The 19,622-nt window shown below is 37.3% G+C and overlaps 1 protein-coding gene across 19 annotated transcripts in view; it reads right to left on the bottom strand.

Moving 5' to 3' along the window:
- Nucleotides 1-1,870: 1,870 nt before the first annotated feature.
- Nucleotides 1,871-19,622, bottom strand: part of USP28 (ubiquitin specific peptidase 28) — a 61,740-nt gene continuing 43,988 nt past the window's right edge. For 9 of the 19 annotated variants that reach the window (XM_016433845.2, XM_016433848.2, XM_016433846.2 and 6 more), the window contains 12 exons: nt 17,825-17,895; nt 16,208-16,436; nt 13,319-13,516; nt 12,355-12,494; nt 11,981-12,166; nt 10,704-10,799; nt 9,613-9,791; nt 9,420-9,498; nt 8,181-8,260; nt 7,377-7,500; nt 4,280-4,475; nt 1,871-3,070 (listed from right to left, as the gene is read on the bottom strand). In XM_016433845.2, the coding sequence (XP_016289331.1) occupies nt 2,895-3,070; nt 4,280-4,475; nt 7,377-7,500; nt 8,181-8,260; nt 9,420-9,498; nt 9,613-9,791; nt 10,704-10,799; nt 11,981-12,166; nt 12,355-12,494; nt 13,319-13,516; nt 16,208-16,436; nt 17,825-17,895 (1,754 nt within the window). In that variant the 3' untranslated portion in view covers nt 1,871-2,894. The remainder of the gene's footprint in view (nt 3,071-4,279; nt 4,476-7,376; nt 7,501-8,180; nt 8,261-9,419; nt 9,499-9,612; nt 9,792-10,703; nt 10,800-11,980; nt 12,167-12,354; nt 12,495-13,318; nt 13,517-16,207; nt 16,437-17,824; nt 17,896-19,622) is intronic. The other 10 variants (XM_016433849.2, XM_016433851.2, XM_056794372.1 and 7 more) reach the window with 2 other exon arrangements.

Genomic DNA, 19,622 nt, shown 5'->3' with positions numbered 1-19,622 from the left:
GTTTATACAAGGACACACAAGAGCAGACTTGTTGGATTTATACAAGGATTCTATAACAGCAGGGTCTTTGTATGAATTGAATATAAACAAGGTCACCTATCAAAGTATAAGAAGAGATTTTGAGCTCTCAAATGAATTTTTTTTCCCCCTTTCGGGGATTATTCTGCCACCTACAGTTGGAAAGTTTGGTAACCAGGAATGGTAACTAAGGTATCTCTGGCTAACTTCCTAAGTGTGGTATGAGTACATGTTTTTGAAGTCAGGAGGGTGAGAAGGGGCAAAAGAGGAAATTAAGAACTATGTAGAACCAAGAGAATAAAAAACAACCTATGAATCTTATTTGGGATATGGAGATGCTCTTTTGTCTTTCCTTTAAAAAAAAAGTATCTACAATGTCTCTTTAAGGAAATAGATGTTAAAAAAGGTATTAGGATATTTAATGACAGTACAGCTCATGACATTTATGATACAAAGGGGTCTATCACCCATATTCCCTATCCCTTTAGAGAAGGAAGGAATTGAAGAAAATAAGGGCAATTTTCATTTCTGTCTTACAGAAAGAACCTCTGATGAGTAAAAAAAGGTCTCATGTAATGTTCATTAAGCAGAGAAATGGCTTGAGGAATATGTCTGAAGTAGGGAATTGTGTCATAACACAGAAAAGCATAAGAATGGAGTAAAAAACTAATTCTAGTTTCAGCACTACCAGAAAACCTAAGAAAGAGACTAGTAAATCAGTACTGTATTCTGAATGCCCCCTGGTGGCAGTATGTGTATATAGATAGAACACAAAAATACCTAAATTCCAGGTTTACTGCAGCTGTACCAAGAATACTGAAACACCTGACCATCTCTGGCTTCTAACAACAGTAGAGCAAAGAAATAACTTTTAAGAAAAAGATCCATTATGAAGGAAGGAAGGCAGGGAGGGGAGGGGAGGGGAGGGGAGGGGAGGGGAAGGGAAAGGGGAAGGGGAAGGGGAAGGGGAAGGGAAGGGGAAGGGGAAGAGGAAGGGGAAGGGGAAGGGGAAGGGGAAGGGGAAGGGGAAGGGGAAGGGGAAGGGGAAGGGGAAGGGAAGGGAAGGGAAGGGGAGGAAGGAAGGAAGGGAGAAAAGATCCACCATAGCATTCTCCCTTCGTTTCTAAGTTGAAAACAAATGATAGCATACGGGTTCAACATAAAAAAGGGTACAAAAAGAAAGGCTGAGTTAAGTGAATCATTGATCAATTACTAGGAAAAATCTGCTTAATAATGAGGTTTAAAAACAAGACCATGTCCTATCTATACAGGAATGGCCTACAATTGCTTTGGTGACCAACTAGAAAGCACTGCTAGAAAACTCAACTTAAGTAACTGTCATAAATTGACACATTAAGAAAAACAGACTGAGGAGATTCAGGATGCTAGGTGCAAATTTTAATTGAGAGGAACTGATTTTCCCTCACTTCTCCAATAGACCTAGAATTCCTATCATATCCACCTCTTTAAATTTGCTTGATGTTTTAAAAGAAGAGAAAGCAAACTGAAATATTTTAAGTATAAATATTTTCATAAATGTTTATGGAATCCTTAGAACATGACAACTAGGATCCTATCTATGGCAGAAGTTCTCAAAGTATAGTAGGAACTCTGGGGTCCTTGAAACCCTTTCGGGGAATCCCCTCAAGATCAAAATTAAATACATAATATTACTAAGGTGCTTTAATTTCTAATAGAGTAAATTTTGTTAGATGTAGCCCATATAAACAAAAACTCTTTTTAGGGGGGAACCCTCAATCATTTTTAAGAGTGTAAAATGACTGAGACCCAAAGTTTGAGAACTACTGAAATCTAGATTCAAAAAAGCAAAGGAAACATTACACACTACAAGTAAAACAAATGCTTTTATTGCACATTTATAAAACCTGCATAGTTGTATCAAGTGTTCTTCCCTCCCATCTCTTAGCCATTTATCCTTACAATTTGGTTAAAACACAATACCCAAACAGGGGACTTTAAAAAATGGTCAACTTGGAATTTTTCTTCCACAATCCCCATCCTTTAAAAAAAAAAAAGATAAAAATGTTCATTTGTGCTTGCATCCACCCTGGACACCTACTATTGATGTCAATAACATTTTTCCAGATGCTAGAAAATGTCTCTCTAAATGGGAAACTATCATCAAAATACTACTGTGGGTAGTCAAGCTTTAAATGCTGTTCCACATACAGTCATCAATGCTTTTGTCTCTTTTACTCAATCAGAGCCAAATATGAGATTTTCTGACTTGTTTCAGAAAATATTTAAAAAGGGAAAAAAATGAGGAGGCATCTTCCCTTTATGACTTTCTGGTAATCTCAGTGACACACACAGTAGCCCCATGTGCTATCCCATACATTTAGAGACCATCAGCTCTTCAGCAACCCAATTCTGACATCTCCTGTCAGAACACTGGCATGTGTTTATTTGTATATCTTGCAATTAAGAATTTTAAAGGTATTTACTGTGCGTATTTGATAAAATAACTGGTAGCTGCTCATCTGGATTAGGCTCTGAATCACTCTTTTACTCTGCTGTCAAAAATATTTATGCCTGGAGGACATTAGAAAAAAAGTGGCAAGTGGCTTAGACAAGCCCAAGCATTTTTGTAGGTACAAGAGGCATGTAAAGTCCCTTGTAAGAAGCTGTGACCTCAGTAGTGGTTCTTGCCCCTTGCTGTAGAATAGCTCTTTATAACTTTGTACCTAAAAAGTGCAATATTGCTTTTAATCCTCTACACACACAGTACAGTTGGGTTTGGATCCAAATCTCACTTGTCCAACTATTTCCCTCCCTGAGGTGAAAACTGTGACAACACGATTCTGTGCAGCAGCTGGGTGACCAGAGACCATGTTGGGCCATGAGCAGTGGGAGGCTTACTTCACCGTCACAGCTGAAGCCCCCTGGATCGATTCCATGACTGCAGCAAATCTGCTACAAAGATCATAGGGGGAGTTGGGGCGGATAGTTGGAGGCTCTTTCAAGACTATGATTTCCGCAGAGGGGTCTAAAAGCCTGGGGAGAAACTCCCCGAGTCTCAGCTGGAGGTTTTCTGTAGGGGAAGAGTTTGAGGTTAAATCAACAGCTGAAAAAGTGTATCTCTGAGAGAGAAAAATAACAGACTAGTGACTCTACTATGAGATCTCCAAAGAATCAGTGAGTTTCCTAACAGGACAAGTATGGAGTCAAAAGCTCTAACTGCTTTTTAGTTTTTAGAAGCAAGTGGCTGGTTCTCTGAAATTAAATTACATCTATGTTGGGCCAACCTCAGAGCAAAAACTTGTTTTCCAACCACAATTCATTGCTTCCCTCCCTTCTCATCTGACCCCAACAGAAAAATACTCCTATTTTACAACTAATCTTATAGACCAAATCCCTCATTATTATTCACTTTATAGTTTAATGAAATGGATTTGGTATTCTGCACCATAAAGGACTGGTGCCACATGGTCTTGTTTTAAGTCCTGTCTTCTTTCTTAAAACCCTTACCCTTCCATCTTAGAATCAATACTATGTATTGGTTCCAAGGCAGAAGAATGGTAAGGGCTGGGCCATCGGGGTTAAGTGACTTGCCCAGGGTCACACAGCTAGGAAGTGTCTGAGGTCATATTTGAACCCAGGACTCAATCCACTGTATTACCCAGCTGCCCCCTCCTGTCTTCTTGCAATGATTAAAATGTATCATTGTGTATCCATTCACAGAGGGTCCAAAGTAAAATTATATCACATATGATTTAAATACAATCTGAAGATGATATAGTTTCTAAATATTATAATTCATAAAAAGAAACTTCTATTTAACTGATAAGGCCAATTCAATGCCTTTTACAATTATTAAAATAGCATGAAACTAGGTGAACCTTTTTCCCCATATACCAACCAGTCTTCCCCTAGTTCTACTAAAGACAGTAAGATTTCTGGCCTCTCTAAAAGTCCAAGATAGAGGGTCTCTTTATTAATTTGTTTTTCTTGAACTTGTCATAGTAGGAGCGGGTTTAGGTTCTTAATTTCAGGGAAATACATTCAGACTTGTAAGCTCAGAGGGCCAAACTGATGTATTATACACTTTAGTATCCTCTACTATTGATGTACAAGGCATTATTTCACAGAACTATTAAATTTCAGGGGAGCTTAGTCACTAGCAGTTAGATACTTGAAAACAAACTTATATTCTTGCCAAGGGTGAACAAAGGTCATCTCACTGACCTTTAGAAGCTTCAATCTCTTTCAGAAATCAGATGAAAACTAAAAAACAACCTACCAGCAATATCCTGCCCAAGGTAAGAGCACCAGTGGTTCCTCATGATCTCAATAGCAGCCAAGTCATCCTTTGAGATGTCATTATTTATGATGAGATGAATGCAGGGAATGATCAACTCATTCATGACATTGATGCCCTCAGTCACATTGAGTTCCTCATTGGTTTCAAACAGAGAAGCTGCCATACTATTCAGTTTCTACAGTTAAAAGAGAAGGTGGGAAGAAGTTAAACATCAATAAAAAAAAGTCTAACCTGCCTCTTCAAGGCCTTGATCATCAAATGTACTGTATATAGGGAAACTATCCTTTTTTAATATAAAAGGCTCAGACAAACACTTACATTCTAATGTTTGAGAAAAGTGACTGTGCCTTGTTAAAATTCACATCTGCCAGTTCTATAAGGACCTATATAATGCAACTCTAGTGATCAAATAATAGATAAGCTGGATTCAAAGACTCAAGAGAAAAACATAAAATGCAGCTTAATGGATGGATAGATCTCACCATTTGATACCCTTTAATTTATTAACTACCAGCTGGTAATGGCAGAAAAAAAACTAACTTCATGTTAAGGAAAAATCTATCAAGGTACTAGAAAATGCAACTGAGTTGAGAACAAATCACTAGCAACCATTTTCAGATTTCTCTTAATGGCAAGCTTAAACACCTGCAGGGAAGAGGAGAAATGTCTCCAATATAGCTGCCAAAACTCAAAAGAAGCTTGGATTGGAGAGAGCAGGAAGACTAATTTGGAATTTAATGCTTCTAACCAGTCAGTTAACCTGGTACAATGATTCTCAAGTCTTTTGGTCTCAGGACCCCTTTACACTCTTGTTTCCTTTTCTTTTTTTTAAGTTTACTGATTTTACATAGATTACCCCAATAGCCTTCTGCACAGAAAGCCATTCCATATAATAATAGTTTTTTAAGCCATAAAAAGTAGAAATTTTTTTTTAATTTTTTAAAAAAACACCATAACTGATCCATATAGCAAAAAAAGTCTGAAACCATGTATAATATGCAATACTATGTAAAGGACTCCATTAGACTCTTAAAAATTACTGAAGACATCTCAAAGAGCTTTTGCTTATATAGATTATATGTATCATTATTTGTCATATTAGAAATGAAAATGAAAAATTATTATGAAAGTAGTTTGAATTTTGAGAACCACCAAAAGTCCTGAGAACCCCTAGGGCTCTAAGGGCAACACTTTGAGAGTTCTTGCTTTGGTCCAATGTCTACTACCTTGACTGGACTGTAAAGGTAGACATTTAAAATAGGAAGTAGCCCAGAGCAATCATTTCAGTCATTTCAATAAATTGTTAAAATGTCAACAAGCATCTATTAAGTATCTATGTGCCAAGCCTCATGAGAAGAATTGAGGATACAAATGAAGACCAAAAACAGTCCTTGCTCACAAGGAGCTCAGTCTATTAGTATTATACATAGTATTGATTCTAAAATGAAAGGTAAGGGTTAAAACAAAATGGTTCAGGAAAGGTATACAAGGTGGGATTTTAGTTGAGACATGAAAGAAGCCAGGAAAATCCAGAGGTAGAGATGAGACAGGAGACAGTTACAGGTATAGAAAAAGCAAGTAAAATTTCTTGGTGTCCAGAGGAGTATCTTTTGAGAAGGAACAGTTAGAGTGCCAGTGTCATTGGATCATGGAGTACAAGGAAGAAAGAACGGTATAAGACTGGAAAGATAGGAAGAAGCCAGGTTATGAAGGGATTTAAAAGTCAAATAAAGAATTAATATTTGTCCTTAGAGGTAAAAGGGAAACACTGGAGTTAACTGAATAGGAAGGACAAAATGGTTAAGTTTCCACTTTAAAATCAATTTGAGACCTGAATTAGATGATGGGTTAGAGTGGGGAAGTCTTGTGGTAGGCAGCACACCAGTAAGGTACTACAATAATCCAGGTATGAGGTAATGAGAGTCTGCACCAGAGTGATAGTTGTATAAGAGGACAAAAGGGGGCTTATTCTAGGAATGTTAAGAAGAAACAAATGGACTTGACAAATGATTGAATATAAGGAGGTAGGAATGAGGAATTGAGGATGTCACCTAGGTGACTGAAAGGATGGTGGTACCTTTGGACAGCAATAGGAAGTGAGGAAGAGGGGAGGGAAGGCTTAGGGGGAAAGAAGAGTTTTGTTTTAGACATGTTGAATTTAAGATGTCTAAAAGACATCCAGGTGGATATATCCAATAGAGAGTTGTAACAAGTGAGGTTGGAAATATCAACAACATGGAAATGGGTTCGAATCAAGGACACATGTGATACCCAGTGGAATCGCAAGTCGGCTATGGGAGGGGTGGTGGGAGGGGGGGAGGAAAAGAAAATGATCTTTGTTTCCAAGGAATAATGTTTGAAAATGACCAAATAAAATAATGTTTAAAAAAAATGGGGATGATAACAGCATCTACCATTTCTGAGTTTTAAATGAGATAGGCATTCAATGTAAAATGTTTTGCAAACTTTAAAATGTTATATAAGTGCTAGCTACTATTATTTTATTTATTTAAAAAAAAAAGGGAGGTTGGAGGTTGGGAAAGAAATTAGGGCCAGACAGGTAGATCTGTGAGTCATCTACATGAAGATGATAACTGAAACACATGGAAGTTCATGAGATCAATAGGGAAGAGAGGGAGAAGAGACCCCAGAAAGGCACCTTGAGAAACTATCCATGCTTAAAGATACAGCAAAGAAGATTAGAAAAGAAGTAGTCAGATAAGTAGGACAACCACGAGAAAATAGTGTCATGAGAATCTATAGAAAAGAGTATTATCAAGGAGAAGATGAAGAATAGTGTTAGAGCTGCACAAAGGTCAAGAAAGGTGAAGCTTGAGAAAAGGCCATTAAATTAATAGGTTTGAATGTGCTTTTATCTTGTCTTAGGTACAAAAGGAAAATGGAAAAGCAAGTCTGAACACATAAAAATAAATTGCTTCTTCTATAGAATCTCTTGAGAAGGTCTAAAATCTATTAGGAAGACAGTAGTTATTTTATAATTTTTTTTTCCTGCAGGGAACAAAAATGTGTAAAGTTAAAAAATTAATCTCAAAGCCTCACAACCAACAATACAAACCAGAAGGCATTTTCTTCGATATAAAGCAATCACTGATTCTTCCACTCCTCTGCTAGGTCCCTTCATTAGCAGGGCTGCATTACTCTGATATGCATACACCAGGTAGGAAAGTGCTTCATGACACCTGGAAGATGATGGAGAACTAATGATTGAAATGCTCATTGCCCCCTTATCTAAAATTTAAACTTTACAAAAACTCAGATAAATGACCAGTGGAGGAGAAGAAGGGAAGACTAATAGTAGGGAGGGAAGCAATATGGAGTAAAGAGGAAATAACATTGGGCTAGGAGTCAGGAAACTTGGGTCCTAGTTCTGGCTCTATCACTAAGTAACTATAACCTTAAAGAACTTTAGTTTACTCATCTGTAAAATAAAGGACTTTAAGGACTTGGTGATTTCTAAGGTCTTGTTCTGACACAGTGTGTCCTGACACAGTGTTTTATGATTGACTTTATAAGTTTACTCTCAGTTGTTATAAAGAAAATCTGGGAGATAACACAAACAGATTGATAAGTTAGTGAAGGCAAAGTGCCCCTAGCCTTATCTATGATTAGGTGAGGAATGAGAAGAGAAGGCATGAAACATGTTGAGTTACTTCTGAAGTTCAGAATTAAGAGACCCAAAATGCTCTGCTATGGAGAAGAGAAGCAGACCTACTATATATGGTATTCATGGGTGAGGATTCAAAATATCACTATCATCAGTTAATCAAGGAGTATTTATTAAGTGCCTACTTCATGCCAGGCATTGTGCTAGGTGCTAGAAGTATAAGTACAAAGAATGCTAAACAAAATACAAACATACTTTCCATTCTGATAGAGCTCCAGGCCTGTCAGAAGATACACAGACACTTTTCGAAACAAACTGTAATCTTCATGCCATTTCTGTAAAGGAAATAAAAATTGGTAACATTTTAAATCACAAGGAGATTATTTCTATAATTTCTAATGTGGTAAGAGTAAAAAACAAAACATAAACCAAAAATATCAAATTCAGAAGAAAGTTTTGTTTAAGCATTAGTTGTTTTTTGTTTTAATTTCATGTTCCTGTCACTAACCATAAGTAGGCTAGTAGGAATATCGGGTAGTATGCAGTCTCCTGACACCTTAAAAGGTAGTTCAATTCGCCTTAGCAATATGAACTTTAGCAATCAAAATGGCCTTAGAGACCATCTAGATTAGTTCCTATAGCTCCTCAATTTGACAAATGAAGAAAAATGAGACCTCCTAAGATTAAGTGACTTGTCCGATGTCATACTAGTTTTCAATAAAGCTTCAGATTTTCTTTGCTTAACTTCCAATAACTGAAACAAGAACATCCAGCCTTGAATTCAGGTACAGGTTTTTAAATTTTGGCATACACCCATCCAGCTGCAGGGAATATGGTAGGGGTGTGAAAATTCCTAGGCTTCCAGAAAAAAAACATTCACCTTTAGCTAAACAAAGGAAGAAATTAATGTGTGACTTGATACTTCAATGCAGTATCCAAAACAAATAAATGTCAGGCTAAATTTGTTCTTATTGTTAGATAGAATTACGTCCAGAGTACAGAATTGAGAACTGAGGGAAATAAGATTTCTCTGTGAGTCATGATCTAAAAAACAAATGAACTAATAATAAGCACATTACCAAAAATTATTTTAAATTATAATTCTTTTTTATTAATGCTTAACATTTTGCAACTCATCAGAAGGCCCTTGCCAGAAATCTAGGCCAACACTGAGTTCAGGTTCACAGAAGGTGTAGATTAATAGATGTGCTATTCTGTTAAGAAAAATCACTATACTTTATAACCTTAGAAATCTAGTCTAATCAACGAATTTTATGAATGAGGGAACTAAATCTCAGAGTTAAAAATGACCTTGTACAAAGGCCCATAATAGTGATAGAGACCAAACCTATCCTTTTAGTGAAAACTTGATATTTCATCTGGGAAAACCACATGGAGAAAAAACAGTTAGAGGGTTCAGATCAAGTCTGCCTCAGTTACTATTAAGAGCATTTAATGTTCTGGTTTATAAAAACCGTAGGAAGAAGACTTCACCTTGTATTCTTCCATATTCATGTCGTCTGGGCCAATCTCCTTTAGTTTAGCTTGAGCCACTTTCATGATGCTAATTGATCTGTTTTGACAGAGAACACGGAGAAATTTACAAAGTGCAAACTAGCCAGCCACCCCAAGAAGTTTGCAAGTCAACTCAAGGGACATGTGGTATTTCCCCTGTGCATACTCTCACCTTTCATCATAGCTGAGGTTTTTATCGGCAAACTGTTCCAAGAGAGTCCGCTCCACCACTCGTTTTGGAGCTTCATTTTGGAAAAAATACACAAGGACATGTTGGAGCCGAGGGTCATTGTGAGGTGTAGGGGTCTCTTTGGCCAGCTGATATAGCCTGGAGTACTCTTCATGGAATGCCTGCCAAAACAGGACAGGATTTTAGTGGAAAGTCCACCACAGATCTGTGAACACAGAAACGTGAATCCAATGGGCCAGGGTTTCTTATGAGTAAAGAATAGATTAACCATGAATGATCATAATATGACAATGTTCAGTATGAATGTGAAGCTGTTAGGTTTTGGTAGGGCATAATAAAAAAAATGTCATTCTCAAGTAGCATCAAAAAAGTATTGTAGGGAACTCTTCTTTTTTACAAAGTCCTCTGAATTGCAAATATTTGGTTTAAAATGCTCTGAGGAAAGCATGTAGGTATCAGATTTTTTAAAATGCTATTATTTATGCTTCAATTTTAACCATATCCTTTAAGAACTGTGCCCATTACCCAACTAAGCATCAACACAGCAAAGACCCATAATATTTATTAATGTGAGATGACTTTTTGAGTTCTTTTATGTTGAAATACACTATAAATCAACTATAACGTACTGTCTTAGAGGGTTACCTGAAGCATAAAGAGTCAAGTCATTTGTGATTTGCCCAGAGTTACATAACCAGTAGGTATTAGGATCATAGTTGAACCCAGATCCTCTTAACGCCAAGTCCAGCACTCCTATCCTATCCACTATGCAATCCATCTTTTCAATTACTTTACATCCCTTAAATTATTTAGAAATGTTAACATGAAAAAAAGTCTATTTCATAGACCTAACAAATGAATTTCCATTAGGTCTAACATAGTGTGGCACTGTTTAATCAGTAGCTTTAAAGATGCCACATTAATGCAAACAAAGGAAAGATTACTATCATCTATAAGCCTAACCATTAGCTGGACAGAAAGATATTTGTAACTAGATCTTCTCCTGCCTTATATTGCTGTATTTATACCAAACCAGTTGAATGTTAGGGGTTAGAATTAAAAAGCTGAGATACCTTAATAAGCCCTGCTTCAGACCCATCTCGATCAAAGGCCTGACGGGCTTTAGCTATGGCCAGGATGACCCCCTGCATGGCGGGGCTCAGCATCACCTGGCACAAGAAGGCACAAAACAAAGAAAGAAAGAGGGCAGAAGAAAAGTTCAAAAGAATGCTTGTAAAAGAAAGCTGAACAGAGACCTGAATCGAAGTTTAACTGGCATCTACTACAAGTTTCACACACAATTGCCATATGCATATACATCCTTGTCATGCACTGCCCCCATCCCTTTATACAATGTCAAGCCCTTGCCAAAGTCACATCAGCTATTCCTACATACTCCCTCAAATTTAGAAGGACAAATGAATTATACTAAATACTAAAAATAACCCCAATATAGTATTGTTAGAAAATCAGACAAAATTGTAGCTTCACAGAGGGGAAGTATCTGAGGTAATCATTCAATTTGGTTCTGTAAGTCTGGGTATGAATGGTGAATACTCCAAGATTACAAAGTCCAATATGATAAAAAGATCATTTACAACAACCTGGAGACTAATGCCTCCCATTACACAAAAGATATCCCTATAAAATAAAACCAAATCCTTGCAAAGATTAGGGGAAAAAAAGCATAAAGCCCTCAATATACAAGATAATGGAAATCTGAGGGATAGAATTATGTATCTGAGTACAATTTTGATTGAAAAGGAGCTCAAAGATGAATATCATGGGATTATATATCCTTACTCTGACCAGACTCTGACCTGAGAAAACACCTACAGTTTACATACATATCTCCCTCTGTTTTGCATTCTGGAAAACCGGGGAGTGGGGGTGGGGGAACCTAAGCTTTGTCTCTGAAGGAAAAACTGTGGACTAAACACTACTATCATCAAGAATAAAGATCCTTCACTCAAGAGGATTTCTGTCCATTCTGTCCAAAACAATGTGGTCAAATTCTCTCTACATAAGCTTTTGAGATTATGCAGGGGACTTGAATGCATACCCATACATGGGCTGATATGCACAAGACATGTGAATAAAGAAATATTCAGCTATTTTAGTTATAACTGCACATTATAATTTGTGATTATTATTATTACAAAGACAAAACCAGTTTAATCCTCAATCTATACCTGCTACCCTGAGGAGAGGCGAGTTATGCTCTTTCTAAATCCTTAAAAAAGCAAAACAAAACAAAAACAACAAAAAAAACACACTCAGCCACACAAGAACAGAAATGTAGTAAGACTAAAAAGAGACAACAACTAAGTCCTGCACTCATCTGGTGTACCTCCTCATCATATCCATCTGCATCAGATCTAACCAGAATCTTTCCCACACTGGGAATCTCGACTTCAGAGACCTGAGAATTAGGCTGGACAGCAGACTCAGTCCCATTAACCTCTTGGAGCTGCTCTGACTGATCTGCAGGGTTTGTTTCCTGGGGGTTGGACTTCTTGGGCTCAGCTTCCTTAAGCTGTGGCAGCAGAAAAGGGAGAAAAAGAATGAGAAAAAAACAGGAGGGCAGAAAGAGGGTGGTTGAGAATGGTAGAGAAATGGATTTACAGGTAGATGAGAAAACAAAGGTCTAAACTTATAAAAAGCAGAAGTGTGCTGGACAACACTGAACAGTGCAGCAAGAACATATTTATGATATATACTTACCTCTGATAGAGCAGCTTCCACACCACTTTTTTCATAGGCATATGCTGTGTTGGCAATAGCCTGGGCTGTCTGGTCCTTTGCAATCACAGCATGCTCAGATGATAAACATCGAACACCATGGGAAGGGGTCAAGGATGGCTCTGATGAAGAATTTGTAAAAAGGCATAATAAGCACTAGATGCCATGTGAAGTCAAGAAGCCTTCTGATAAAACCAGGACCTAGTTTAATAATACACTTCTCAACCCTTCCAGATCTGAACAGATGTTTCCCCTGGAAACTAGTGATGAGGAAATTATTTACTTCCAAGTCCCCACGGGCAGATTTTTTTTTTTAAACCCTTACCTTCCATCTTGGAGTCAATACTGTGTATTGGCTCCAAGGCAGAAGAGTGGTAAGGGCTAGGCAATGGGGGTCAAGTGACTTGCCCAGGGTCACACAGCTAGGAAGTGGCTGAGGCCAGATTTGAACCTAGGACCTCCCATCTCTAGGACTGGCTCTTAATCCACTGAGCTACCCAGCTGCCCCCACCCATGGGCAGATTTTTTAAAGAGCCTCCACTATAGAATCACACAGGCATCATAAAGACTTCCTATAGGCAATCATCTGGCAAAGATCACTTTTCGAAAATAACATTTTTAATCCATAGCTATTAAACCTAACTAATTTTCTCTATAGTTTGAGTTTACAAGGAAAAATACAACCATAAAGGACCTGAAGGTTAGCTTCTTTCTAGCATTTCTTTTCCCGAGACTATACTCTGGTATTAGGGATTTATTGTTTAATAAAGGAAAAGTCATCTTTCTGTAGCCATTTTACTCTATGAACTTCATTATTTGTGAAGTATCACATTGTGAAATGAGATTTAAAATGCAAAATAGTTCTACTCTGTTTTTTAGGAGTCAGAAACCCAATTAGACTGTCAAGTGTTAAAGTATGACTGGCATGAACAACTTTTTTAGGCACCTTGCGAAGTGTCTGAGAAATCCTGTGATTCCGAGGTGGTAGAGGATTCAATCTGAGGGATTTTGCAGGACTGTTGCTCCTCCCATTCCTCTACTTCCTGCTCAAATCTCCAGTTATCTTCTTGGATATAATGCTTAAGTTCTACAGACAAGGCTTCCACCTCTTTCAGCATCTGGTCTGGCTCAGATGCTGCCGCTTCTAAGGGAGACCAAAATGAAGTAAGCATGAGACAGCTTACCAGCAAAAAAAAAGGTTATCAGGAAAACAAGAAATCCTAATTGCAGGACATAGCAAATTGTTAAGAGGAAAAGAAAAAAGGAACAATTTTCCCCCTCCTTTTAAGTATGAAATTTTATAAAGAACCCCAAAATAAATAGTATCAATCACATAGTGTCGTTTCTCAGAATATATTCCATTTGCTACTTTAACCACAAAAAGTGATGGTAGAGGAAGGGCTTGGAATAGGGCTGGCAAAGTAGCAAGAATATGACCAACACTTAGAAACAAGAAACTATTAAGCCATCATATAGGGTTAAACCAGAGCTTTTTATATTGAAAGATTTCACTGCTTTAACCAATGCTTACACAGGTCAAAATATTGATATGCAATAAATTATGTAATGACTATGCCTACTTAAAATAAATTCAAACCCAATGAGTTATTTATATTGCTTTCAATTTGAGACAAGTGCTATCAGAAATAATTTAATACAATGGCCAAAAAAACCCAAACATGGTAAAAGAAGACATCAAGGATCTACAAGATCACATATTTAGCATTGGAAGGGACTTCAGAAGCCATCTAGCCCAAGTCCTTCAGTTTTGAGACAAAGAAATTGAGGCCAACAGAAATTTAATTACTTGCCTAAGGGTCACTCAGGTAGCAAACATAACAAGTGGGATTAGAGCTAAAATCCTGACTTTGGAATGTCCTTTTCATACTAGGCTGGAAGTAGTGATGAAAAAGTTTACATGGAAACAACTCCCTCTAGCTGCTACTGACTAGTCTTTTAAACAAGGAGAGAAGAGTTTTTGCTTTGTTGACTTCTATAATATCAAAATAAGTCACACATGTAATTATTAATCTCAGTCTTGTCTGCTGAATCTTCACACCCAGGTTACATTCACTAAACATGAGTGATATCCAAGGCTCTTCTTCATATTATTTCACTTGGTGATCTCAAAAGCTCCCATGGTTTCAACTATAATGTCTATTCAGTTGATTATGAGATATGTTTCTATCTTCTGATTGCCAGTCTTACCTTTCCAATTGCCTATTAGATATCTTGGAGACTTTTTTTTTTTAAACCCTTATCTTCCATCTTGGAATCAATACTGTGTATTGGTTCCAAGGCAGAAGAGTGGTAAGGGCTAGGCAATGGTGGTTAAGTGACTTGACCAGGGTCACACAGCTGGGAAGTGTCTGAGGCCAGATTTGAACTTAGGACCTCACGTCTCTAGACCTGGCTCTCAATCCACTGAGCTACCCAGCTGTCCCCTGGAGAGCCTTCTTAAATTCAACATGAACTCAAAATTGAACTCATCCTTCACCCCAAAATTCTCCCTACTTCCTCACTTCCCAACTATTACTGTTGAAGGTACCACCAATCCTCCTTTGTCACTTCAAGCTCATAAGCTAGGTGTCGTCATCCTTCACCTTTAAATCTCTTTCAATCCTCCCCCCCTACCCTATCCAATCAGTTGCTAAGTCCTATAGTTTTTCTACTTTCATAACATCTCTCCTACATGTCTTCTTCTATCTTCACATATCACCTCATGACTAGACTACTTCAATAGGTCGCTTGGTTAGCCTCCTTGACTCAAGTCTCTCCCCAATTCCAGTCCATTCTCCACTTAGCTGTCAATGTGATATTCCTAAAGCAAAAGTTTGACTATGTTACCCTCCCTGTTCAATAAACTCTAATGATTTACATTACCCTCAGAATCTGATATAAAATTATCTATTTACCTTATAAAGCCCTTCAAAACACGGCCCTCTTCCTACCTTTCTAGTCTTCTTACCCCTTGTGCCCTTCAATTCTACTCTTGAGATCCAGTGACACTGGCCTCCTTGCTAGTCCTCTCACAAGACACCCCCAACTCTCAAACTCTCAATTTTCACTGACTGTTCCCCCCTATGCTTGGGACTCTTTTTCCATAGATGTGAATTCCCTGGCTTTCTTCAAGATTCAACTAAATTCCTATCTTCTCTCTGTTGATGATCTCTAATTTATCCTGTACAAAACTTGTTTGTACATAGCTGTTTGTATGTTGTCTCTTCCACTAGACTGCATTCCATGAGAGCTGGGATTCTTTTCAAAAACAAAAACAAATCCTTACCTTCTGTCTTAATATGATTTCTTAAACAGAAGAGTGATATGAGCTAAGCAATTGGAACTGGAGTCAAATTTGAACTTGGTCCTTCCGACTACTACCTAGCTGACCCTGGGACTCCTTTTTGCCTCTGAAGTGTTTATAGCAGTGCCTGTTGATTTCACTTAAAACGCTAACAGCTATGGGGAGTCATTTATACAATAATTCTTACAGTAGCTACTTATACCTTCATACTGTAATTGTAGTTAAAAAGATTGATTGATATTTGTCAGAATCCATCCTCCTTACCTTTCATACCCTTTTTAGACAGACAAATTAGAGAAGCTAAAAAAATACTTAAGCAAATGTTCTCTACAAATGTACAACACAAGAGGTTTTTAGCATATGCAAGGAAAAAACCTTCAACTATGTTAAGGAAACATCTCTTGTGATCTCAAAAGAGAAATGTTTATCACAGTAAGACTGTCAGATAAAAAAGGTAAAGAAGTCACAGGCCAAGCCCATTTCCCCTCCCTTAGGTAGCATATCTTATTGCACTTTGCTGACTGGTATTACCTGAAGTGAAGTGGGGTAGCTTGTCATTAATGTACATCAGGCAGTAAGCACTAACATTTCTCAGACCTCCATAGGAGTCCCTCTCAAGTTCTTCCCAGGAAGACTCAGTTACAGAGATGTCATTGTATTTGAGCCATATGTTTCGGGGTCGATTATAGATATAGGCCCAGTAATGTCCAGCATTTGCTTGCCCTTCATGAACCAGAACTGCATGCAAGCGATAAGGCACCTGAAAAGCAAAAGTCATACTCTTAGGTAATTCTGAGCAGAGATATTCCTTCTAAACAAGGTTATAAAATCCAAAAGGGCATTCCTAGTTACTAGACACATTTCTAAGTGTTTCAATATAAAAATCACATTTACCCATCTTTTTATCAAATCAAAACGGCTGACCCCCCTAGAATATCTAAAATTAAAGAGCCAATATAGACCTGACTACCATTATCAATGATTGTGAGCTTTGGCCTTCATCTTCAGAAATAGGGTGAAAACTTATTTGCTCATTCTGGTAAAAGTCTTGAGAAGAGATGTATAGCAAATTTAGCTGCAGTCTTAATCCTGTCCCTCTTTTTTAGGTTTCCATATGAGCCAGCTACCTATACAAGCTCTGAATTTCTGCTTCAAGTAGAGAGGAAAAACTCTTACATTTGAATAGTATAGACTCCTCACAATTCATGCAACTACAGTAATGCTCCTTCACTGAAGTCCTCCACTAAGCCTTCATCAGGTTATGAGAAAAACCTTTGTTGAAAGATTATGCCAGGGTAGTATGAGCTCTCAAAGTCCAACAAAAGTTTAAATGTAGATCCAGTAGATCTATTATTTGAAGATCAGCATAATTGGGTTTAGAAAGGCAAAGTAAGCTGGCTATCAAATAATAAATATTTTTGGCCACACCAATTCACTAACCTATTCAATAAGACCATGTCAGTAAAGGAAATATATACACACTGATGAAATTACTCACCTTTTCATGTATTTAGGTAAGTACAATAATGCTAAGGCCAAGTATTTAAAATGACTAAAAGGGAACCAAATTAAGTTTCATTCTGGTGATTCAATAAACTTATGGAGTCATCAATATCGTGTGAAGAATTATCATTGGGAATTGAGAAAATGGATTCCTTTGAAAACATGGAGCTCCCTTTTAAAGCCACCCAAGCTCCACAAACACTACTAAGTTCCTTAGCAGAAGAATTATTTCTCTGTCCTATATTTTAAGAGGGAGGAAAAGGGAGGTTCTTTCCCTTCCATGTCCAGAGAGTAAACTGTACACTTTTAGGGTAGAAAATAAAGAAAAAAATGTGTTTATGACAGTCTCATTGTCCTTCTTTGAAACTTTTAAAGCTAATTTTACTTGAGGTATCATTTAATGAAATAAGTCAAAGTATGTAATATTTCCCAGCAATCTTCAATGTGTTTTAAGTTAATATCATATGACTGAACTGATGTATGTTTTGAAACACAATTTCAAATAAAAAACATATCAATAAACATCATTTATTAATATATTATATTAATATAATTAATATGAATAAACATTAATACATCTTTTTATAGCTATCAAATCCACCAAGCTCTCACACCCTCTTATTTTTCTATTTGGTCTTATCCTACCTGATGAAGAAGGGGATCAGAGTACATCTGCTCAATTGTTTGTGTGGTATTTGCAATACAATTTTTTAGGTCTGTTGAAACAAAGACATAATTCAATACTCAAAGTTAAAAATAGTACATTCCATATCTCACATCAGCTGTATTATTTTTTTCTATGAAGATAGTAGTTAAGTTAGCTGGGCTCTCTCAACCCAAACTGTTCTCTCCAAAGTTACAAATGATCTCTTGACACATTTTCTCAATTCACATCATCTTGACCTCTCTGCAGTCTTTGACAAAGTTGATCACCTTCTTCTTAATATTCTTCTGTCTAGATTTTCAGAAAATTGCTCTCTATTGGTTCTCTTCCACCTGTTTGACCTTATTACGTCTCTTTTGTTGGATCTTCTTCCAGGTCACATTAACTAAACGGTGATACTGAAGGGCTTTGTACTGAAACATCTTTTTTCCTCCTGCTTACTATTTTATTGGTGATCTCATCAACTCCCATGGTTTCAACTATCATGTCTATTCAGCTGATTCTGAGATCTATTTCTTCAGTTTTACTGCCAGACTTACAGTTCCAACTGTCTATTGGCTACCTTGAACTGAATGTAATATAGACTACATCTTCTTTTAAACCTTTACCTTCTATTTTAAAATCAATAATAAGTATCAGTTCCAAGGCAGAAGAACAGTTAAAGGTGAGACAATTGGGATTAGATGACTTACCCTGGGTCACACAGGTAGAAAGTATTTGAGGCCAGATCTGAACCCAGGACTTCTCATCTCCAGGCCTGGCTCTCTCTCCTATCTATCCCTAGTCTTGTAGAATTCTTAAATTCAACATGTTGAAAAACTAAATTCATTTTTCTTCCCACCCCCAAACCCTCCCTTCTTCCTTAATTACTATTGAGGGTTCCTATATCCTCCCTGTCACTAAGGCTCAGTGACCTAGGTGTTATCCTCTACTCTTCACTCTCTTTCAACCCTCCCCCACTCCATCCAATCAAATGTACAGTCCTGTAGGTTTCTACTCTCAAAACATTTCTCTTATGAGCCCTCTCTTCCTTGACACTGCCATCACCACTGGGGCAGGCTCCCTTCTCCTCACATCTGGACTACTTCATTAGCCAGCTTATCTCCTGATTCAAGTCTCTCCCCATTCTAGTTCATCCTCCACACTCAGTGAACAAATGGAACTCCTTAAAGCTTAAGTATGACTAAGTTATCCTTCCTATTCAAAAATTCCAGTGATTCTCTTTTACCTCCAGGATCAAATTTGAAATTCTCTATTTGGCTTTTAAAATCCTTTAAAATCTAGCTCCATCCTACCTTTCCAGTCTTCTTATTATATACTATGAGATCTGGGACACTGACCTCTTGCTGATCCTCACACTAGACATTCTATCTCCAGATTCTGTGTGTTTTTTCAGGCTGTTTTGCATGCCCCAAATGTTTATCTCACTTTTACTTTCTGATTTAGTCTTAGCCAAAGTCTTAGCTAAAACCTCACTTTCTCTAAGAACTCTTTCTAAATCCCATTCCTTCTTCTGATTATCTCTAATTTATTCTTTATATAGCTTCTCAAGATCAGCAACTGTCTTTTATCCTTTTTTGTATCCCCACTGCTTAGTCAAGTGCCTGGCTCATAGAAAAAGCTTAATGTTTGCTGTCTAACTCAGTTCTATAACTAAGACATACTGTAATCTCCCTGAACCTTGAAAGTGTATCATTAGACATCTGAGAGTCATTTGATTCAGAGAGACCATTTCCCCCCCTACAATTTGAGAAATTTCACAAGGGAAGGACAAAATAT

Source organism: Monodelphis domestica, chromosome 4, assembly GCF_027887165.1.
Source record: "Monodelphis domestica isolate mMonDom1 chromosome 4, mMonDom1.pri, whole genome shotgun sequence".
In the NCBI taxonomy this organism is placed as follows: domain Eukaryota; kingdom Metazoa; phylum Chordata; class Mammalia; order Didelphimorphia; family Didelphidae; genus Monodelphis; species Monodelphis domestica.
This window is presented reverse-complemented; position numbering and strand designations above follow the sequence as displayed.